Source organism: Epinephelus lanceolatus, chromosome 8 (genome assembly GCF_041903045.1).
Source record: "Epinephelus lanceolatus isolate andai-2023 chromosome 8, ASM4190304v1, whole genome shotgun sequence".
NCBI lineage: Eukaryota > Metazoa > Chordata > Actinopteri > Perciformes > Serranidae > Epinephelus > Epinephelus lanceolatus.
In genome coordinates this window covers 20,632,658-20,655,760 of record NC_135741.1, presented here as the reverse complement: position 1 = coordinate 20,655,760, position 23,103 = coordinate 20,632,658, and the positions used below count along the sequence as shown (strand labels likewise).

Sequence of the window (23,103 nt, the reverse complement as noted above, 5' to 3'; positions counted from 1 at the left end):
GTCATTCTGATGAAAAGCAGCTGTGCATATTTGTGAGATTTAAAGGTGCTGTATGTAACTCTGGAGAAAGACAGGTGATTGTTGAGTCTCATTCCCAGGTTGTCAAATACCGACGCTTTGGGGTGATGGTTCAACCAGACGACCAACCCAAAGCATTGGTGTTTGACGACCCGGGAATGAGACTCAACAATCAACTGTCTTCTTCCAGAGGTACATACCTTTAATCATTAGCACAATCAGTGGCCATACATTTCAATGTAGGGCTACCTCTGCTGCGTTTATGGCCAGGTTTTGTTTCACTTTTGATAGTCGGTGCCCTGAAATGTTTTTGTTGTCTACTCTGTCACAAAAGAATTTTACTATCACAACAGTGAACAAACTTATGTGTGGTGGAGACATTAAAGACAGGTATTGTTCAAACCTATGACGAGTGTATTGAGGACCCAAATGCTGCACTCTGAAAGTCAGTGACAGTTGGTCATGACCTTTAATTAAACACAGGCAAAGAAGGCACTTGGGCAGATGAAGAAACACAGTTTGTCTTCAGGCCCAGAGCCCACACACAGACCAGGTGAGTAGACAGGACAGGCAGATGAGCCGACGAGGGACCAGCAGGAGGTAAGTCAGGCGATGGATCAAGGAGCCGACAGGTAGGTGAAAGGAGAATACACACACAAGGCAGTGTGTAGCGTCTCACAGACAGTTCCTGAGCTGCAGCAGGCCACTGACATCCATCTCAGCCTCCTCTTCCACGGCAGGTGAGTTGTCCGGCCCTGAGGATGGCTCCTCCTCAGGGGAGCAGAGGTAGGAAGACTGGAAAATTACTAAAGGAGAGGGAGAGCAGGGCACCTGGGAGGGAGGAGCTGTGACAATAACATCATTAGTGTGACTATCCTGATATAGCCAGCGCTCGTCAGATCAACATCAGAAATGACAAACAGCTACGACCTCTGGACGCTACAAAGAATTGAACTGTGATTGATGGGAAGTGGATGAAACTTGCGAATACCTACAAGACGAAGAACGAGGACATAGGTGGATAAATTTAAAGGTAGGTTTTCTGGTTTGGTAAAATTAATTGATGACTAGTTTTCATCTCACTGCTGGCTGAAATAAGTTAGCTGTTGAGAACAAGCTGTTGCAGCTGTTTTTACAAAAAAAAAAAAAATAAATAAATAAAATGTTGTGCAGTATGGTAGAAATTATCAAGGCTATTTGTCATAATAAATACAATGTAATATAGGACTGCTATTACACTGTTTCTCCATTGTATACACATATGAAATTAAACTATGCACACAATTATGAAAACTTGGAACTCATGTATCAACACCAACAAATGTTTTTTTGGTCAGCCTTCCTCTCCGTTCTCTCTGCTGCTCCATTTTTCTCTGACACAGCAGAAGTCACCTGAGGCCTTTGTAATGCTCTGACACAGGATTGGTGTGTTTTGCTAATTGTGTTTGAGCAGGTGAGATGTGAGTAAGACCAGCTTGTTATTACAGTGTTTCTCCATTGTATACACATTAAACTATGCACACAATTATGAAAACCTGAAGCTCATGTATCAACACCAAGACTCCAGCTGGCAAAACACACTTTTCTTACTGTAGTGTTTTACAAACAGTATCAGATATTAAATTACTGTGAGTTTTGCCAAAACAGGTAACATTTGTGTATTCTCAAAATTCTGACAATGTCGCAGTATTACAGTTTTTTCTCAAGTTATTTAAACACATTTCCTGAAACTACTGCTTCCTTTTTTTCTCCATTTTTAAAGCGTTGGGTTTTTTTGTCACAAAATAAGCTGCATTTTTTGGTGTATGTATTTTCTGTAAAGACTGTTGCCATATTTTAATATCATACTGTGGATGTATCAGATAAACATTGCATTGATACAATCTAGGTCATAGCTCATTTGACAGACAAATGTGCGTGCGTCATAGAATATGGCGGACATTTGTTCGGAAATGATCTCCACCTGGACTAAACTCACAACCCAGAGTCACACTGTAAACCTATAGTTGACACTGTAACATTGTTAGAGTTGTAAAAATACTCAGATGTTACCTGTTTTGGCCAGACTCACAGTAATTGAAGTGATAGAGTAAGTACAATGAGAAACACTACAGTAAGAAATGATAAGAATGTCTTTCTGGGGATGTGATGATGAAATAAGTGCTCAAATACAAAAAGGTCACAAAATAGATATTTATTTGTTTCTGTAATACGAAAAGATTTTCATCTGACTGTAAAATAAATGTTTTTTGGTGTATATATTTTCTGTAAAGACTGGTGCCGTATTGTAGTATCATACTGTGGATGTATCAGATAATCATTGCATTGATACAATCTAGGTCATAGCTCATTTGACAGACAAATGAGCGGACATTTGTCAATCAAATGAGCTCCAACTGGACTAAACTCACAACCCAGAGTCATACTGAATGTCTTTCTGGGGATGTGATGATGAAATAAATGCTCAAATACTAAACAGATATTTATTTGTTACTGTAATACGATAACATTTTCATCTGACTGTAAAACAAATGTTTTTTGGTCGGCCTTCCTCTCCGTTCTGCTGCTCCATTTTTCTCTGACACAGCAGAAGTCACCTGAGGCCTTTGTAATGCTCTGACACAGGATTGGTGTGTTTTGCTAATTGTGTTTGAGCAGGTGAGATGTGAGTCAGAACAGCTTGTAATAAGGGCGTGTTGTTTTACAGGCCAGATTTTTTCAGGTGAACAAAGTGTGCTAAATTATGCAAAAATGTGATTTAAAAATCTCTACTTGAGTTAAAACAATGGAATTGTGCTCAAAGTTCAGCAGTCTGGAGTCTTGGTGTTGATACATGAGCTTCAAGTTTTCAGAACTGTGTCCATAGTTTTACTCTATGTGTGTATACAGTGAAGAAAAACTGTAACTTTAATCTGAGGTAAGACTCTGGGAAGTGAGTTTAGTCCAGCTGGATCGGACAGACAAATGTGCACTGTATCCTATACTGATACAAAGTAAATTCACATTGTATCACAATATGGAAACAGTCTTTACAGTTTACATATAGCAAAAAATTGCAGCCTATTTTGAGACGAAAAAACCTAAACTAAAAGCTGAAAAAGGAGAAAAAACGGAAAGTATTTATACACAGTTTTAAAAATTTAAATAAGTAGCATGGCCTCATTAAGCCAAAGCATACAGTATATAAACAGTATTTTAATTGTTGCATTTTAAATTTCTCTGAGGTGGTTGCAGTAATTCAGTGCAAGAACACTCACCTCACTGGATTTATTTTTGTTTCACGCCTCACTTTTCTTTCTTGAACTCATTCCCTACTGTGCTCTTATGTACATTCTTTTTTCCATAGAAATCACTTTCTCCAGAAAATCCAGCACAGTATCAGGAAGCTTTGGAAGATGGCAGAGCAAGGACAGCACAAGGTAACACATCGTATTTAAATTAAAACATTTTCTATGTCAAAGTATAGCAGTTTGGTGTGGTCTCAAAGAGGTGTGATTTTAACTCTTCTCACGTGTTTTTTTTTCTTTCAATGCCATTCATTTGAATGGAAAAAATTATGTTGTTTTTTGTGATTTTCATAAAGACCGCTTGGTAAATCTCTGTTGAACAAGAAGAATAAACACAACGGATCATATATAGTTGCCTTGCTGTTGCACAGCAGGCACCCTCAATAAAGGAAAACTAGTTCACTAATTGTACCTTTACTGGTATCTCCTGGGTCATAGATAAACTAGGTGTGTCCCATTTTTGTTGTATTTTGTTCTATCACATGCTCAGTGATCCTGTCAGGGTGTTGTTCAGCCATTCCTCTGTAGCTTTGGCTTCATGTTTGCTTCTGGTTTTACTGGTACTCTTGTAAACATAACAGGACTTGGTTTCTGTTCTATGTGCTGTGCCAGGTGTTTAATGATCCCATCCACGGGCATATGACATTACACCCACTGCTCGTCAAAATCATTGACACACCTCAGTTCCAGAGACTACGAAACATCAAGCAGCTTGGAGGGGCTTACTTTGTTTACCCTGGAGCATCCCACAACCGCTTTGAACACTCTATTGGGTAGGTCCGCATATTATCAGATAGATACAGTTTTGTGTCCCGAGCAAATCACAATCCAAAGCAGGAAGAAAAGCACCTAATATAACTGATACAACCAAAGCAAACACATTAGTATAGGTATAGTAAAAGTTGATGTTTCCAGTTTTGCAGCAGGATACTCGTGTGGTAATTGTGTAACCCGTTTTTTGTTGTTGTGTTCTGTATGTGGGGATAAAGGGTGGGGCACCTAGCAGGAGAACTTGCAAAAGCTCTGCATGCAACGCAGCCAGAACTCCTCATCACTGAAAGAGACATCCTTTGTGTGCAGATTGCTGGTCTTTGCCATGACCTGGGTGAGCCCTTTGACCAAGTGGGAGAGCACTTATTGTGAAATATTTGCAGCAAGGGCAACAATTGTTTAAATGTACAACAGCTTTTTCAGACAGTCTCTCCTGGAAGGCAGTTATAGTGTTGGCACACATTTGTAGCTACACCAAAAAAGTGGCTCCCTCATTCATTATCAGTGAGATAGACAGTCAATAGTCATGTTTTTTAGTCCGCAGTTAAGATCTGAGGTTATATTAATCATAGTCACTATAAATCATCATAAACAGATACGCTCAAATTTTTCTGGAAATTCTGAAATTAATATTAGCGCTGAATTTGGATGGAAACTAGTGTTTTATAGACACACAGTGGAACTGTGTGTATGGCATGACTACTGGTATGTTGTTGCTTTAAAGAAAATAATGCAAACAATAATAACAGTCATTTGCAGCAGATTACAAAACATATTTTTATAATATCATCAATATCAGTAAAGGCCTGTCTCTAATACTAGCCTAAAATAAAACAGGCCTGATAAGATACACTCACAAATGTTTCACTTCACAGTTTGACTTATGTTATGGTATCTCCCATATCTAGGACATGGACCCTTTTCCCATCTGTATGATGGGACGTTCATCCCCGAGGCACGTCCAGGACATGAGTGGAGGGTGAGAAACTGTTATTTCTGTTGTCCCTGACATATGACATGATATGAAATACTGTAAAACTTCAATTAAAAGCCTTGTCTCAATTAAACACCCAGTCTCTTTCACTAGCCTGGTGTGGCTACACACTTTGCTAAATGAACACCTGTCTTAATCAGACGCCTGGTCTGGTTTTCAAGCAGTTCATGTTTTATTATAGAAGTTCTTCAGATGTATAAAACCAGGTTGTTGGCGACCTCAAATCATGTGTCCATTCCTCTATTACTCTGTAAGTTATTCATATTCTTTTAGTCTGTAAGGGTCCTCACATCAAAAGAATCCAAATGAATCCTAGTTGTAAATATTGTTTTGCAGGATAAAGTGATGTTGTGTTGGTATGCTGGGTGCCGTAACTCTCTGATGTGCTGTCTATCTGACCTAAATCGAATGAATGATTCATAATTGAGCCCTAATGTTTAAACAAGTAATATTCATATTGGTTTACATAAACTGTTTGATTGTACAGTACAGGCCAAAAGTTTGGACACACCTTCTCATTCAATGCGTTTTCTTTATTTTCATGACTATTTCCATTGTAGATTCTCACTGAAGGCATCAATACTATGAATGAACACATGTGGAGTTATGTACTTAACAAAAAAAGGTGAAATAACTGAAAACATGTTTTATATTCTAGTTTCTTCAAAATAGCCACCCTTTCCTCTGATTACTGCTTTGCACACTCTTGGCATTCTCTCCATGAGCTTCAAGAGGTAGTCACCTGAAATGGTTTCCACTTCACAGGTGTGCCTTATCAGGGTTAATTAGTGGAATTTCTTGCTTTATCAATGGGGTTGGGACCATCAGTTGTGTTGTGCAGAAGTCAGGTTAATACACAGCCGACAGCCCTATTGGACAACTGTTAAAATTCATATTATGGCAAGAACCAATCAGCTAACTAAAGAAAAACGAGTGGCCATCATTACTTTAAGAAATGAAGGTCAGTCAGTCCGGAAAATTGCAAAAACTTTAAATGTGTCCCCAAGTGGAGTCGCAAAAACCATCAAGCGCTACAACGAAACTGGCACACATGAGGACCGACCCAGGAAAGGAAGACCAAGAGTCACCTCTGCTTCTGAGGATAAGTTCCTCCGAGTCACCAGCCTCAGAAATCGCAAGTTAACAGCAACTCAGATCAGAGACCAGATGAATGCCACACAGAGTTCTAGCAGCAGACCCATCTTTAGAACAACTGTTAAGAGGAGACTGCGCCAATCAGGCCTTCATGGTCAAATAGCTGCTAGGAAACCACTGCTAAGGAGAGGCAACAAGCAGAAGAGATTTGTTTGGGCCAAGAAACACAAGGAATGGACATTAGACCAGTGGAAATCTGTGCTTTGGTCTGATGAGTCCAAATTTGAGATCTTTGGTTCCAACAGCCGTGTCTTTGTGAGACGCAGAAAAGGTGAATGGATGGATTCCACATGCCTGGTTCCCACTGTGAAGCATGGAGGAGGAGGTGTGATGGTGTGGGGGTGTTTTGCTGGTGACACTGTTGGGGATTTATTCAAAATTGAAGGCACACTGAACCAGCATGGCTACCACAGCATCCTGCAGCGACATGCCATCCCATCCGGTTTGCGTTTAGTTGGACGATCATTTATTTTTCAACAGGACAATGACCCCAAACACACCTCCAGGCTGTGTAAGTGCTATTTGACCAAGAAGGAGAGTGATGGAGTGCTGCGGCACATGACCTGGCCTCCACAGTCACCGGACCTGAACCCAATCGAGATGGTTTGGGGTGAGCTGGACCGCAGAGTGAAGGCAAAGGGGCCAACAAGTGCTAAACACCTCTGGGAACTCCTTCAAGACTGTTGGAAAACCATTTCAGGTGACTAACTCTTGAAGCTCATGGAGAGAATGCCAAGAGTGTGCAAAGCAGTAATCAGAGCAAAGGGTGGCTATTTTGAAGAAACTAGAATATAAAACATGTTTTCAGTTATTTCACCTTTTTTTGTTAAGTACATAACTCCACATGTGTTCATTCATAGTTTTGATGCCTTCAGTGAGAATCTACAATGTAAATAGTCATGAAAATAAAGAAAACGCATTGAATGAGAAGGTGTGTCCAAACTTTTGGCCTGTACTGTATTTCCCATCTTTGCTGAGCAACAGTTTTATATTCCTTTCAACAGTGAAAGGAATTAAAGGCCTGTCCCATATAGACGCCTGTTGATGTCAGTGATTTAAGCAATTAGTAGCCCGGGCTATTAATTGAAGTTTTGCAGTGATAACCACTGAAATCATCGTACATAGGTGAGTCGGGCTCAATGAGGAGAGGGGAGAGCGATTCTTGGTCTCTGCTGCTGATATTTTAGTGTGGGGCAGTGTGGTTCTTTCAGCCAGATGAACCTAAAGGTCGACATGGCACAGGCTTGAGAAGTTACAAGTCTTTCCTGTTTCAATACTCCATCTGTTACAATCAACAAAGTGAACCCAAGCACAGAACACAGACTCAGGAAGAAAGTGATACTTACACCTCTGTGAACAGATGTTCCTTTACCCAAGTTTGGACCTATTATGTAATATATAATGTGTGCAATTAAATATGGAATCCATCAGCTGTGTAATTCTGGGCTCATACTCATGTTTAAAATATCAATTTAATAATAATATTAATTATGAAAAAATAACTGTTCAGTCCTTCATTATGCTATCTTTGAATGAGCACAAATGTATTCATACAAATTTAGAAGAAAGAACTAAAATAACTGCTTCAAAAGCCTTATTACTATATTTCATAAATTCCCTCTCTAATATTTGTTTCATATTGGATACATCAACAAATTTCTTCTTCAAACAACTGCATTTATTCACGTTTCTCACCAAACGCTACATTTTACAAGATCACATTTGAACACCTCATGAGAACAACCTTTGCCCAATACTCATTTTACTGAAAAGAGCTTGAACACATCATAATGTGATTAATACGTTAAATAATTCTCCTCCTGCTGATGTCAAACACAGATTAGTTGTTCACAATGTGGCATTGTCAAGGAAACGATATGGTGTGTCACCTGACGTGTCGATGGTTACTTTACTTTGTCCTTTCATCCTGACAGCGTCCCGAGGAAGATCTCTGTTCATCCCAAACATGTTTTCTATTGTCACTACTGATGTGGTACAAAAGGAAAACATCGGCCACTGCCATCGGTGGATGTCATCTTATTTGCTAATAGGCCAATGGCAGTCAGCAAGGCTATTAATAAGTGCATCCTGAAATTAAATGACATCAACATGACATATTTAACAATGGAACAACAACAACAATGAAAATGTTGATTCTCCTGACATTAATTATTGGTGCTGTAATAAATGTCAGCAGTATAATGTAAACGTCAAACCTTGGTATAATGAACCCACACAAAACATTTGTAATACATGAAATTGCGTCATTCGCGAGGCAGAGTTTGTGCAGATTTTGGAGAGAGTCACTGTTGTTGGTTTTACACCAACACCCGTCACTGGGCATCTATCTATCTATCTATCTATCTATACTTTTGCTATTAATTCTCATATATTGATGAATCTATGTATCTTGCAGCATGAGGATGCCTCTGTACAGATGTTTTATCACCTAGTGGAACGTAATGGCCTACAGCAGGAGATGGAGAGGTACGGCCTGGTGCTGCCTGTGGACCTGACCTTCATCAAAGAGATGATTGCAGGACCACTCAAAAAAAGACAGGGAGAACCGCACACAGAGACAGTTGATGAGGTTTGTTCCTTTGTTCCTAGCTAATAAGATCAACCCGTAGAGCTCTGCTGTTACTTCGAAATGTGTGTAGTTGAACTCAAAAGTTATGACTGCACAGATTGTAGATTCTAACATATTATATTTGCAACAGTGAGATTAAATCTGCCGTTCTCTTTAACTGTTATTTCCATCGTTATGTCCAATTGTTGTTTCTAATATTGATGACTATTTTGTTTACTTCAACAATTAATTTTCCTATCATTACATCAGTTACTTAAAAGAGAACTGCAGATGTAATTTCACTGTTACAAATATAATATGTTATATCAATAAGCTGTCAAACAGGTGTTAACGAGGTGTGAAGCTGTCATCTGTTTGTGGCTCAGTAAATGTGTCGTGTGCAGAGGATTGTGGGTCAGAGTAGCCAGAAAAGCATGCTGGCTTGCATACTGCAAAATCGGACAGGATGTAGTAGAACATCCTGGTATGTTTGGTACTAATGTTGTGCTGTGGACTGTATTTCTTTACCACATGGTCACTGGTTGTCTGTCATATATTTCTCCTTATATGTCTTGTTGTATGTTTCTTTTTACTGTGCCTGCCTCAGGAATCACTCCTTAAGGGGCATACAGAGTTATCTGAACTGACTAAAAGGTGCAGAACATCAGTCCTGCCTATGTAAACTGTTTGAAATCATTCAGTATCATTATTACTACAGCAGCCAGTGTCTAATGTCAATAATGTGCTGTCATCTCTGCAGTGGCCATATGAAGGCCGTTCAAAGGACAAGTCCTTCCTCTATGAAATTGTGGCCAACAAACCAAATGGCATTGATGTGGACAAGTTTGACTACTTTGCCAGGTGAGGCTTGTTGTTCAGCTACTGAAGAGAAATTCACTTTGTGATGCAGAGTGACAAATTATTATGTGTTATTTCCCCAGAACAATTACAACATTCTCCTGATTTTAACAGTATGGAGCAATCTCCAGGGTGCTTTGATTAGTTTAACATAAAAAGCCTATTTTCTTCACACATTTCTTTACTGTCTCCTCTCAGGGACTGCCACCACCTGGGCATCCGGAACAACTTTGACCATCTCCGCTACTTTAGGTTTGCCAGGGTGTGTGAGATGGACGGGCAGAAGCACATCTGCTCTAGGGACAAGGTGCTGACTTTGCTACATCTTCTTTTTGATCGGATTTTAAAACAACAATCTGTTCAGATGATTAGATGTGACTAAAATACATGTAATTCTTTTAATAGGAGGTGAACAATCTGTATGACATGTTCCACACAAGGTACAGTCTCCACAGAAGAGCCTACCAGCACAGTGTGAACAACATCGTGCAGTTCATGTAAGTACTGACCCTTCTCAGGTTTATACTGAAACAACATTTTGCTTTGTCTGCTGTATGATGTAGCTTATTTCATACAATTGACTCTCTTGTATAATATACATTAGGTGATCACATATTGTATATGATTATCCAGGATTGCAGAGGCCTTTGTAAAAGCAGACGAGCACATCCAGATTGAAGGCTCAGGAGGGGAGATGTTCACTCTCTCCACAGCCAAAGATAACATGGAGGCCTACACCAAGCTGACAGGTCTGTAGATACCACTGTGTGCTGTAAGCTTGTGTTTTAACATTAATGCAGAGGGAGGAGTGGGCAGGATACACAAACCACCATCTGTGCCATGTTCAACAAAGACTACATGTCTTCTGAATTGTCCAAACATATTCTGTCAGACTCCTGTCAGTATTACTTCCTGTGTTCGATTGTTTTTATTTACTAACATAAATGATATGAAACACTGACAATTGTCTGAATTATTCTAAGAATTTTGGTGGTAAATGGCTCAGTTAGGCAACTTACCTGCACACATCATGTCATCAGCTGACATCATGTCTTACAGCCGACCCACTTTATTTGTGCACTTTAGCAGTTTAGTTACAACAATAACAGCTTAGCAAGCAAGGTCACCACTATTTATAAACTAACACAAAGACATGGACGAATCTTACGTCTGACCCTCGAGTGAGACAAAGATCGTCTTTATGGGCTCAAAAACTCACCATGCCGAGCTAATGTTGCTAAGCTATGATCAGACAGTTGGGTTTAGCAAATAATTGAGAGCAGAACAAACTTGCTCAGGTTTATTCATGTTTTTTCATTAAGCAGAAGTAATTTTATCAGATATATTGGTGAGTTAAACCTCTTAGTTTACAGCGTCAGTTGTTTATTTGTGAAACACTACGAATGATTTTGTGACCTTGTCTTTGGTTTGTTCTAACTGATCTGTCTTCTGCTCTGTTGTTTGCCCTGTAGATGATGTCTTTAACCAAATACTCAACTCCTCCGATCAGGGCTTGGATGAGGCGAGGGAGATTCTACAGAGGATCATCACTCGAAACCACTACAAGTTACTGGCTGAAACAAAGTGTAAACCAAGCCAAATCAAGGTGTGCACCATGTGTTTTTGTGCCTGTACAGCAAAACACTTCAGTTTGACATGTTATCTATTTCACTGCAGCTATAAGTACACCAATGATCATAAGAGCAGGTTTTGTTATAACAGAACTGGATGTTGTGCTCCTTTTGTGGTTGATGAGCGCAGATGTCTCTATGGGTATTGTACCTGGATGTCATGTGGAGCGCAACACATTCCTATCAGTCACAATTACTATTACAATTACAATTACTATACAATTATCGCTGCACCTTTATGCATCAAAATGTATTTCTATAAATTCTATAGATTTCTATACATCATTTCTTTTTCCCACTGTGTGACTACCATAATTAAATAAACAGATGAATTTACATGCACACAATGTGACTTGACCAGATCCCTCTTTCAACTTCATAGAGGCTGAAATGCTTCCATGCCCTAACTTTTAAACCAGGGAGTTCCAGTCAGATTGCAGCCATCTACGGTTGCTCCTGCTAATCCATTGTGGGGATATTTATGTCGTCACAGTGTCCAGTATTTGCATACTGTAACGTTTCATAGGAAACAGTATGTAACTCACATAGTGTCAAATTATAATTAGTATGCAGCCTTTTTATTTTAAAAAGTAAACTTCATCAGTTAATGACTTAGTTGATTTGAAAGCACTTTACATTCTCCAGCCTGCATAAGAGTAACACAATGAGGGGGAGGTGCTTCGCTGTGTTGTTACTGACGTCTCCAGCAGTGGAGAGCAGGGTTTCTCTCCGTTAGCTCCAGGTAAAGCCAAGATGCTGAGCGGACCAGGAACAAGATTTTTGAGGTGAAACAGACTGAGCACAGATTTATTTTCTTCACAGCAGAGGTTTTAAGTTGTTTAACGCTGCAGCATGTGTTGATCAGCTGGTCTCGTTTGTTTACATTACTGCTGATCATTGCTCCATATCATTAACATCAGTTTCTGAGTAATGGCATAGAAAGTATTCACGTTATACTTCACATTCACTTTGCAAATATTGTTATTTAGATACTTAATCAAAACATGCTCGGAATTACTGCCTTTGTGAAGATATAGCCTGTTCTCCCTCCTAGCTCGCCAAATACTGCCGCTTTGTCAGTGACTTTGGCATCAGAGACCGACGCACAGAAGCACCTTTCATGGTGATATGTTGGCAGCAGTTTGTAATGGCACTACGCCCTACTACCAAAACAGGCGCATGAGGGTACCTAGTGCGTCATATTTTGACACGTATATCCACTTACAAAGCGGCGGTATTTGAAAAGTTGGGATGTGAACGTGTTGATATGACTTACAAGTTAACTCTAGCATGTCTGTGCTGTAGATTGTCTGGATGGCGCACTGCTCTCATGGATGACAGCCCCCAGCTTACATCATCATTTTGCAAAAGCTCCATTTTCCCCATACACAGTAAAATATTCATATTAAGATTTATATACTCTGAATAGCGTTTTGAACCTTTGAATAACTGATCATGTTTCAGTGTGGACAGACGGCCAAAAATGAGAAACAAAAATATGTTTTTTTAATTTAAATTTCTAATGTGGACATATCCTTACTGTGTGTTGTCAAGATGGACTATAACTCAAACCTCTTGCCCCTCCCACTTGTCATCTTTTATCCTCCCTCCTTAAAAAGATGTTTCCCAGGTGGAAAGAGGCATTGCTTAGTGACCTTCAGGAGGACAGGCTAAACCCAGAGGACTTTGTAGTTTTAGTGAGTTTTTCGTCTTATCACTTTTACTTCACTTTTCTTTCAATCTTGGCTTTTGTGGATTGAGATTTATTTTGTGAGATGCTTGTCATAATTAACTTGTGAATGTTAAATAGGGCTCTGTCTAACCCTTCTCTTTTAGGACAGTACTATGGACTATGGGAGGAAAGACAAAGACCCAATTGAAAAGGTGTATTTCTACAGCAAGAGAGATCCTACCAGAGCATTCCATATCCCCAGAGAGCGGGTCAGAACTAACGCAATGACAACAAAATCATCTCTGTCTTTCCATGAGCTATTTGTTCCTTGGGTGTATTTCTTTATAAGACAGCCTCTGTTACAGTATGGCATTTTTCTCAAGTTTATGCTGTTGTCATTCTTGTCAGGTGTCCAGCCTCCTCCCAACATGCTTTTCTGAGACGCTCATCAGGTTTTACTGTAAGAAGACTGATGAAGAGCCACTGGAGCGTGCCCGTGTGTGCTTTGGGTACTGGTGCGAAGATAGAGGGTTGCCAGTGCCTCGGGTAATATTAGGATCTAGGCTGTTAAATATAGAAAAGTACTGTGTGGGGCCCTCAGGCTTGAGGTTCTATTAAATGGCAGTGATACTGTAGTCTGTACTAGGAATGTCACGATACCAAAAATTCAGTAGTCGGTGCCGATACCAGTAAAATTACACGATTCTCGATACCAAAGTCGATACCACGGTAAAAAAAAAATCCTAAGATCCCATGTACTTAAACAAGAAAAATAGTTTATTAAAATATTTGCATATAAAATAACATTTCTATCAACAGATTGATATTACTTATATACAGGGGGGAAAGTAGTTTTAAAGTCTTGCCAGTACTATTACCAGAACCTTCATTGCTTCATATTGTTCACCTCTCCCCGCTTCATGCGTTTTTAAAGGCAAAGTCAAAAACCAAACAAACAAATAAAAACATTTTCAATATTTTACTGTACCTGTATGGAGTAGAAAGAAATTAGACACTTCACAATGTGTATAGTAAAATATTTGTTTTAACCTCTCCGCCTGGACACTGATGTCCTTGCTCCCTCCCTCCTCGCTCCTCCCTCCTCTGTTAAATGGTATCTCACAGGCGCACTACGTCATCAAACCATGTGATGTTTGGTACTGCCGGATTCAGGAAGCTCTTGGCTTTTCAAAAATAACATTGTTTTTCTTTTATTTTTTATGGATTTCGCACCAGAGCAGCCTAAACACACAAAGTCCAAAATCGCGATGAGTGGTGACAAGTCATGTCATGCCATTTTTCGACAGGAAAAGTTAAAAGATTACTTGCGATCTTATGTGGAGCCGTCTGTGGACACATAGCTCTTTTATAAAAGGTAAGAGTCTCACTCGTACCACTATTTTTGGCTGAGATACACCGTCTAGAAAGTGGGATCACAACTTTCACGTTTCACATGGCTTTATTTGGTGATATTTTATGGTGTTTCTGTGTCATAAACAACATCAGCTATCATAATCACACCTGATTTCAATAAGGTAAAATGTTTGAAGCTGGCTGAGTGTTGTTTGATCACTGATAGTACTGTTTTGAAGCCGAGTGAGCGCTCTTGTCATGTGGAGCTCCGCATGGATCTTTTCATGGAAAAAACACTGTAGAATGGTCATACTTTGAGCATCTTCCTCAAATTTGAAACAAATGTTCATTGATAGTGTGCCTACATCCCCACAGTGCCATTCACCTGCTCAGATGAAGCCACAGACAGACTTCTGCTTACATAACATATTACCAGCATTGTTGCATGCTGTTCTTGAACAAGAACTGCTCCTATGCCGACTGTTCCTGCATTGGCTATGACCTTGGTGGGAGCATCCTTGTCAAATATGCCAAAGTGCCGGCCTCAGCTAGTTTTTCTTTAAGCGCTTTGGACGCTTGTTTTTGCTCAGGCCCGAAGTGAAACGGTGTGTCCTTCTTTGTTTATCTCCACAGAGGCTCTGATATGCTGGTGAACTGGGGTATTACGTAATCGGCTACTGTAGCCAGCTAAGCCCAGAAAGCTGCGTACCTCCGATGCATTCTCAGGTTCTTGTGCCTCAGCTACAGCTCTCACTCTCTCTGTGGTGGGACCATTGCCCTCTTTGGAAAGTAGCATGCCCATGAATATTAACTTGTTCATGTTAAACTGACACCTCTCTGTGTTTAGGGTCAGCCTACAACTCTCCAGTCTTAACAAAACTGCATGGAGTCGTTGATCGTGGGCATGAACGATTATGTCATCGGAGATATTCTCTACCAATGCCAGACAGTGTTGTTGCAATTTCGTGTTGGTATTGTTCACTTGCAGAGAAAACGCCAAATATGAGTCTCTTATACCTAGAGGTAGACTCACAAGTCAGTCTTTAGACGCTTTGCTTAACTAAAGACTGATGTCTTTCTCCCTGATTTTGTGTTTAGATGGACGGATACAATTTCAGAGTTTACAAAAACTCCCTACGTTGCAGAACCGATAGTAAATCTGCAGCGCGGTCCATCTGTGGCTCGCTGAACTCTTGTGCTCGTACACATAGTCCGACTAGAAACACGTGTAGCGGTACAAAATGGCTCAGCTGCGCTCGCAGAAAATGCCCTCAAAGTTAGTGGATGTTTGTTGCGTTTGCGGCGACATTCTCGCCAACTAAAAGAAACAAACATAATCTTTTACAAGGCCATGACTCATCCGTCCGGCCGAACAATACATTGGCATTGGCGGACGAGAAAAGGGGGAGCGCACATTTCCGGGAGGGCGTGTCCTTTTCAAAAATGCAAGAGGCGGTGCTTTGTTGCCGGCCGTTTTCTCCAGTGTGTTAAACACACTTTAGAAAGGAGTGTCCCCAGACTATCAGAAGGCGGAGATCTCTGATTGTCTGGTGGCGAGACTAACCTAGAGGTACCTGTATGCACTGCAAACATAGTGATGTCTCTTGACTCTGGTGTGAGCTCCAGCTGGTGGTAGCCCCACTTTCGGTCCAGTTTTCTGAAAATGGCTGATCCATTCATTCCTTGTAAAAGCTTGTCCACTGTGGGAATCAGGTATCTCTCTGATGATGGCTGCATTTGCTCTTCTCATATTGAGGCACATTCTGATGTCACCTTCTGCTGCTTTTGGGGCGAGTACAACAGGATTCACCCATGGTGTGGGCAGATCTACTTATTTTATAATGTCCATTTCTAGCAGCTGATTTATTTTTTTCTCTACTGCTTTCTTTAGATGGAAGGGCACCCGTCTCAAGGGTTGTGCCACAGGTGCTACACTCTCATCAATATGTAGACTTATTTGCTTGGTGTCAGGATAGTGGTGTTAGTATTTTAAACGTTTAGTATCGCCCATCCCTAGGCCCTGCTAAGGGGGTTTCTGATGGACATCGCAAGCAGCACTTGCCACAGACGGCCGGGGGACACTAATTATAGTCTAGTTCAGCCGTGCTGGCAATGACTGTCACAAACCCCTTACAAGGTCCCTCCTCCCCTGGTCTGTCTGCCCTCCCTGTCAGCATCATATCATGAGAAGCATGAAGTGTCCTCATATTAGAAAGTATATTATTAATGCTAATGTGTGATAACTTCTCTTTCAAAGATGGAGAGAACAAGAGCACAGAGGGGGCCGGCAGAAGATCCTCACGGGTAAGAATGTTCAGATAAAGTGGAGGAAATTTAAAGCTTACATAAGTAATGTAACTCTTTCATGATCTTTTTTTATCAAGCAGTGGATATGCACATAATATTTTGTTATCAGGTTAACTAATGATGTTAAAACAACGAATGAATGATAATCATTTTTGAGTTATTCAGAGTCTGTGTGAGAATACTGGATAGTTAGGACAAACACAGGCTATGTAACTGTGTAGTTTGCAGTATTGTGGTAAAGTTCACAGTAATGGACTAATGTGGCCTGATGCAGGACAGGCTTTGGTATCCATGCTCACTGTTAGCTTGGGTCAAGGGTAGCAGTCATCAATTTGAATTTAAGCTGATGACGCTCTTTAGAATCACTTGCCAAATTGCATGTTGATGCTGTGGCTAAGGTTTGGAAAGCAGCCCTGACTGAATGATAGCCCATGTAAACTCTGCTGATACCTATATTGTAGAATGCAGCCCAGAGCCACAGCAGCCTTAAAACCTGTTGAGCCCTAAAGTCCCCCAACTGGGGGGTATCAATACACTGATCAGAAGAATATAGTGATGTTGCCCATCAAATTTAACAGCAGAACCTCAGCTACAAGGCTGTAAAGAAACTTTTTACATGCCCCAAACTCAGTTTTAACATCAACTAAATAAACAACAACAACAACTAACTCCAAACAGCATCGATATCCCAACGCACTCGGTATATTTCGGGCTCCAACTCGACCACATGTTATTCAAAACACACACCATTCATCTCAAATGAAAGCTGAGACTCCACTCTTTCCACATGTATACTCCAAATCACTCTCCCTTTAACCATCACAGAGCTACAGCCCAAAGAACAACAACAACAGAAATCTCTTTGCCAAAATATATTTGTAATATGGCTCTTAGCTTATTAATTTCGCCGTAAAATGCGCATTCTGCTGTTCATTCACGCTCCGTTCGCGTACTACCGAAAGCTGTCAGTCATTCAAATGAATCCGGGCGGAAAAAAAGGTTCCGGGGGAACAAAAACAATGACCACACACAGCAGCCGACATCTCCCCACTGCGCGTTCTGCTGACTCTGATTGGCTTACAGTGCTGTCAGTCTCGTTTTGGTGGGTATGGCGTCATTCTATTGGCTCTAACGAATCAAACGAGGTGTCAATCACTCAAATCGGCCAAGCCGTCGCGGAATTACGGGCATCCAAATCTCAGAATAGAAACAGGTTCAAATGTACAGTAGTAGGTGCATATTGGTCAGTTTGGAGTGGGAAACAGAGTAAAAAAATGAAACAGACAGTTGTATGTGTATACCCTAAACATCAGTAGGGATTTACAGAAACAAAAATGAAAGAAATAGGATTGTACATGACAAAAATCGCATGCAAACATGATGCAATTTTGGAGAGCTCACCTGAATTTTCTGTACTATAACCTCTCTAATGTTGTTTTGCTTCACTTTATCAGAATCAGCCTTTGCAGAGTTAATGTTCACATATTGAGCTATATGATTTAATAGAGGTTTAGAGCTGCTGCTGCTGCTGCTGTTGCTGCTGCATCATGCCAAAGGGATACTCATCCTAAAAATGCTTCTTTTTTTTTTAGGCGAACCTCAAAATATTTCATTTGTGCTGTGTGCCATCTTCATTTACTCTTCACATATAACACATATACTGATATTTACACATCTTAACAAATCTCACAAGTGTGCCCTTTACCATGACACCAGAAGTATTCAAATAGACCTTGTGGTTGCAGAGATATATTCATTTCATTATGGATATGCAATTTTCGAGCAGAGGCCTATAAAATAGGGTCAGGTACCAAGAAGGTCAGAGGATCATAAAGCCTGTTGAAAAAGAAAACAAGTCCACCGCAGGTGACAGTACAAATCAGTTTGGCAGTTATTTTGAGATGAATCATTTTTCTCCACTACACTGCTCCTATGGATTTGGGGGCTTCCCCACCAGGCCAAGCCCCACTTTAACCCCTGAGTACAGTGCCCTGCTTCAGTGATGATGAAGTTGATATCTCAGTGCACTGCTCATGTTAATATTAATGTCTTTTTTTTTACAGGCAGGGGGAAGGCCAAGAAGCACCACAGCAAAACCCAGAGGGAGAACAAGTTTTGGCAGATGGAAATTAAAACTGAAAAAAGAAGGCAAACACTCCCTGACATCACTGGTTTATTATGATTAAAAATGATTGAAAATGATTTAAATGTTCTGTAAGGTGAGCATGTTAACACAGGAACGTGTAAACCTTGAGGACCCTGAAGTACTTATAATCAGCACTTATAATCAGCTTTATTTTAGACTCTAGCTGCAGCAGTATATGTCACACTACCACAATACTATACTGCCATTGTGTAATTCAGCTGTCAACAAATCAGTTGTCTTTGTCTGAAACTGAGTATGTATGCAGTATATTTTAGGGAATTGTTTTAGTCTCCTATCAATCACATTTATTCTTTTTTATGCATTCTCTGTGTATTCCCTCTGATCAGGGCAAGCTGTAAAGCACTACCAACATGTGCACTGGAGTGAAAGTGAACATATAATCTGAGTTTTAGGGACATGACATATCTAAAGGTGTTTGGTTTTGATGTTAATCGTGTGACTTAATGTGGTAATCAGATCAGATATTAGTTTGACTTTGAGTGATTTTTGATTAGAGGTTGTTTTTGGTGTTGTGGTTGCAACTTGGTCATTTTACTGTATCTTTGCTCACCTACTGCATTTATCATTATAGCCAAAGGGCTGAAAGACACATTCAATTTTCTCTTATGACTGGAAGTTGGGTGAAAATCTTGCTCAACAAATATGATCCCAATAAGCCAAACTGGGGCGCCATAATTTAAGGTAAAAATTTTGAACTTGAAAAGTCCCCTATACCATAAGTCCGACTTACATGGAACTTGGCACAGACATCTATCTGCCTGACTACATTTTCTGCCATTTTCAATATTTTTCAAACCTATTTATGACATCTCCTCCTAAACTGTAGGTCCAGTTTGTACAACTAACCAATAAACTTTGAGTGGGCGCGGCTTAGCACAGAAATAGGCCAATCATTAGGACACTTTCAGGAATGTCAGTGCAGGTACCTCAAACATACCCTGAAAATCTCATTCAAATCGAGCACTAGAGGGCGCTACAAATGCAGACTAGATTTACTGCCCTGCAGTTGTCTCTGCTAACCAGTCAAGTCAAGCTTTCATCCATGTCTCTGCAGACTGTATATGTAGCCGTAGACAATGTTTCAAATATGGAGATGCAAAGAAGCTATTTTAAAATGTGGACACTTCACACACATCTTCAATCTTTGAAAACAGGCTCTTGGGAAGCACTTAGTGTTTAATCTGTCAATATGAAATAAAATAATTAGGATTACTATTATGATGGCATTATATATCACTATTTCTCACTGTAGTCATACCTTAAAGCTCACTTTGCTTTCTTTGATGTAACCATCGTTGTGTTTTGCTAATGGTGTGAAAATGTATCAGATTCTTAATATGTGATGGGTCTGTAAAGAGAAACCTACCAAAGGTTATTAGAGCCTTTCAACTGTATTCCTATTGACATGGGTTGATAACAGATTATGCCTGTCTGTTTGAAATAAAACTCTTTTTCTCTCGTCATTGTGCAGTTTCACTTATCCACCCCCAGATGACATCATACATTGGTGTTTTTCTGCTGATGATTATGTGTCTGCTAAATGTTTCAACAATGTGTCATCAAAGAAAAATCTTCTGTGGACAAATTGTTAAATGCTGTATAAGCAAAAAAAGCCTCAAGGATGTTAATGAAAAAATGAAATCTTTCAGTGCTTTAAGTGTTAGGGAGTGTTTAAAATTCAATAAGGTATATACTGTAGAACTTCATTTAATAGCCCAGGCTACTATTTGCTTAAATCATTGAAGTCAACAGGCCTATATTTGGGACAGGCCTTTCATTTCTTTCACACAAAACTGTTAATCAGCAAAGATCGGAAAATACAATCAAATTGTTTATTTAAATCAGTATGAATATTACTTGTATAAAACTTTGGCTTCAGATAACATATTAATTATGAATCAGTCATGCGATCTAGCTCTGACAGACACATCAGCTCCGTGCATCAGAGAAAGAGAGTTTGACACTTGAGGATTACAGCACCTGGCATACCGACACAGTCCTGTTAAAACAATACTCACAACTTGGATTCATTTTTATCAAAAAACCTTTCAATTCTTTTGATCTGAGGGTAATTGAGGAATGGACACATAATTAGAGGTAGCCAACATCTGAAGAACCCATAGAGAAAAAAGTACTGCTTTAAAAAAAAAAACAAAAAAAACTACTGATACATAATACACCCCATTAGAGCTGCAAAGATTAAGCATTCAGGAAAAATTATCAGTTATACATCTGAAATATCAGGAAACTGTCCAGTAACACATATTTCAATTAAAGTTCTGGTTCTTTTCTCCCACTGTGAACACACTGCCTGCGCTCATCTATGTATAATTTACACACTTCTGTGTGAACTCACTTTTTGTTCTCTACACATGGGTATTTTTATACAACTACACCAAGTGGCCACAAGATGTCACTGTTGCTCAAATCTTTAGAGTTCAGTCTGCTTTGTTCCAATAAAATGTGCTCTGCTGCACCATATGCCCAACTAAGTAGTACTCTTTGGTCCTCTGGGGACTTTGGTCTTTCCTTCTATGATGATGACACCCCATCTTGTTAGTAAGTGTATCTAGAAATATTTGTATCTCAACAAAGGAGGTTGGACATCTCTAGTAATATTATCATTGTTGGGTGCTGTTGGGCAAAAGTATTAGGCACTTTGACAACGTGGCAGGGAATGAATGCAAAGTGACTGATGAGGTAATGAGATGCAGGTGTGTTTGGTTTGGAGAAAGAGTCTTTTCCAGGGAAAACATTTTGACATGTCATAGTAGCAAACGCACAGGTGCAAATAATGACATTAATAATGGCTGAATTCCATTAAGCTGCTTTGATTTCAGGTTCCTGCGTGCCTGCTTACTCTTACTAGGACACTTAAATATGACAGAGCCATCGTTCATGTTATCAGTAACACCTGTGCTTTTCCTACTATGACAAGTCAAAATGTCTGCTGTGATAAAAGCCTACATGTGGCTGTAGATGAGGGACAGAGAAACAGACCGTTATATCTTAACTGAAAAGTATGGACTTTATTAAAATGAAGCAACAAAAAGATCAAGTGAAGATAAACTGATATTTATCTTACTTTATCATGACAAAAACTCTGTCTGTTCCATGTTTTTCACCTCACTGACTTGGTCAATCCATGTGAAATTTGGCACAGTGGTAGAGGCTCATGGGAGGATGCGAATGAAGCAATATTACATCAATTGGCCAAAGGGGGGCGCTATAGCAACCGATTGAAATTGCAAACTTTGAATGGGTGTATCTCATGCTCCGTATGTCGTAGAGACATGAAACTTTGCACAGAGATGTCTCTCCTCACGAGAAACAAATTTGCCTCAAGAACCCATAACTTCTGGCTATATAGATTTTCCGCCATTTTGAATGTTTTGAAAAACACTTAAAATCGATCTCTTCCTAGGAAGTTTGACCGATCTGTATGAAACTCGGTGAACATAATCTAGGGACCAATATCTAAAGTTCCCTCTTGGCAAAAGTTGGAAAACTTACTAAAACTGAGCTTCTATAAGGCAATGAATATTGCGGAGGGCGTGGCTCATCACATAAAGGTGTATAACATCTCAAGGGTTTCACCGATCACCACACAACTTTGTAGGCATATGACCACACATAATTTGAGGGGACCCCTCCATTATTGACCCCATCAAACACAGTGGGGGCGCTAGAGAGCTCATTTCTTATCTAGGCCTAACTGCCATATGGATTTTTCCTAAACTTGGTAGATATGTAGAACAGGACGCCTCAAGGTGACTGGAGAAATGTAACTCTAATTGGCAACTGGGTGGCGCTATAACAACAGAAAAATGGCTAAAATGCGACAGATCGCTGTGGCTGCAATCCAAACTCCGTCTGAATACATTGCTCTTCTTAATGGGTTCAGTTGACTATTTAATCTGCAATTTCCTATGACCTGTATCCCAAACACACACCATGTGAAACTGTATGTGGACAACTGTGCACTCAATGGGTATGGACTAGTTTGGATATATTTTGATTACTGATGTGGTTAGTGTTTTGTTAAGAACTGAAAATGAGGTGAATAAAGATGAACATGATTATACTGAGATAAAATAAAGATAAAACTTCATGTAAACAGGATTACTAATAAAGATAAAATAAAATAAAATAAAATAAAAGAATGGAATCACCCTGAATTAGGTGGTGAATAAGCTGACAGGCCGGGTCACAAGAAGGTAACTAAGAGTATTTACTAAGTACTGTAAGTGTAATTTTGAATTAGTCATGTTTTTTTATGCTTGATCTTTGTCTTTGCTGAGTAAAACACAAAAATTAGTAA

General features: G+C 39.7%; 1 protein-coding gene across 1 annotated transcript; it reads left to right on the top strand.

The window, feature by feature from the left end:
* The first annotated feature begins 706 nt into the window (after positions 1 to 706).
* Positions 707 to 20,245, top strand: LOC144464146 (deoxynucleoside triphosphate triphosphohydrolase SAMHD1-like). The gene is made up of 16 exons (XM_078169980.1): positions 707 to 1,051; positions 3,365 to 3,437; positions 3,918 to 4,078; positions 4,295 to 4,410; positions 4,985 to 5,055; positions 8,642 to 8,815; positions 9,555 to 9,655; positions 9,851 to 9,959; positions 10,058 to 10,149; positions 10,286 to 10,401; positions 11,125 to 11,258; positions 12,903 to 12,980; positions 13,120 to 13,224; positions 13,364 to 13,501; positions 16,566 to 16,612; positions 18,679 to 20,245. Exons 2-16 carry the CDS (start codon positions 3,414 to 3,416, stop codon positions 18,746 to 18,748), a joined length of 1,536 nt encoding a protein of 511 aa, XP_078026106.1. The 5' UTR covers positions 707 to 1,051; positions 3,365 to 3,413; the 3' UTR covers positions 18,749 to 20,245.
* The last annotated feature ends 2,858 nt before the right edge of the window (positions 20,246 to 23,103 follow it).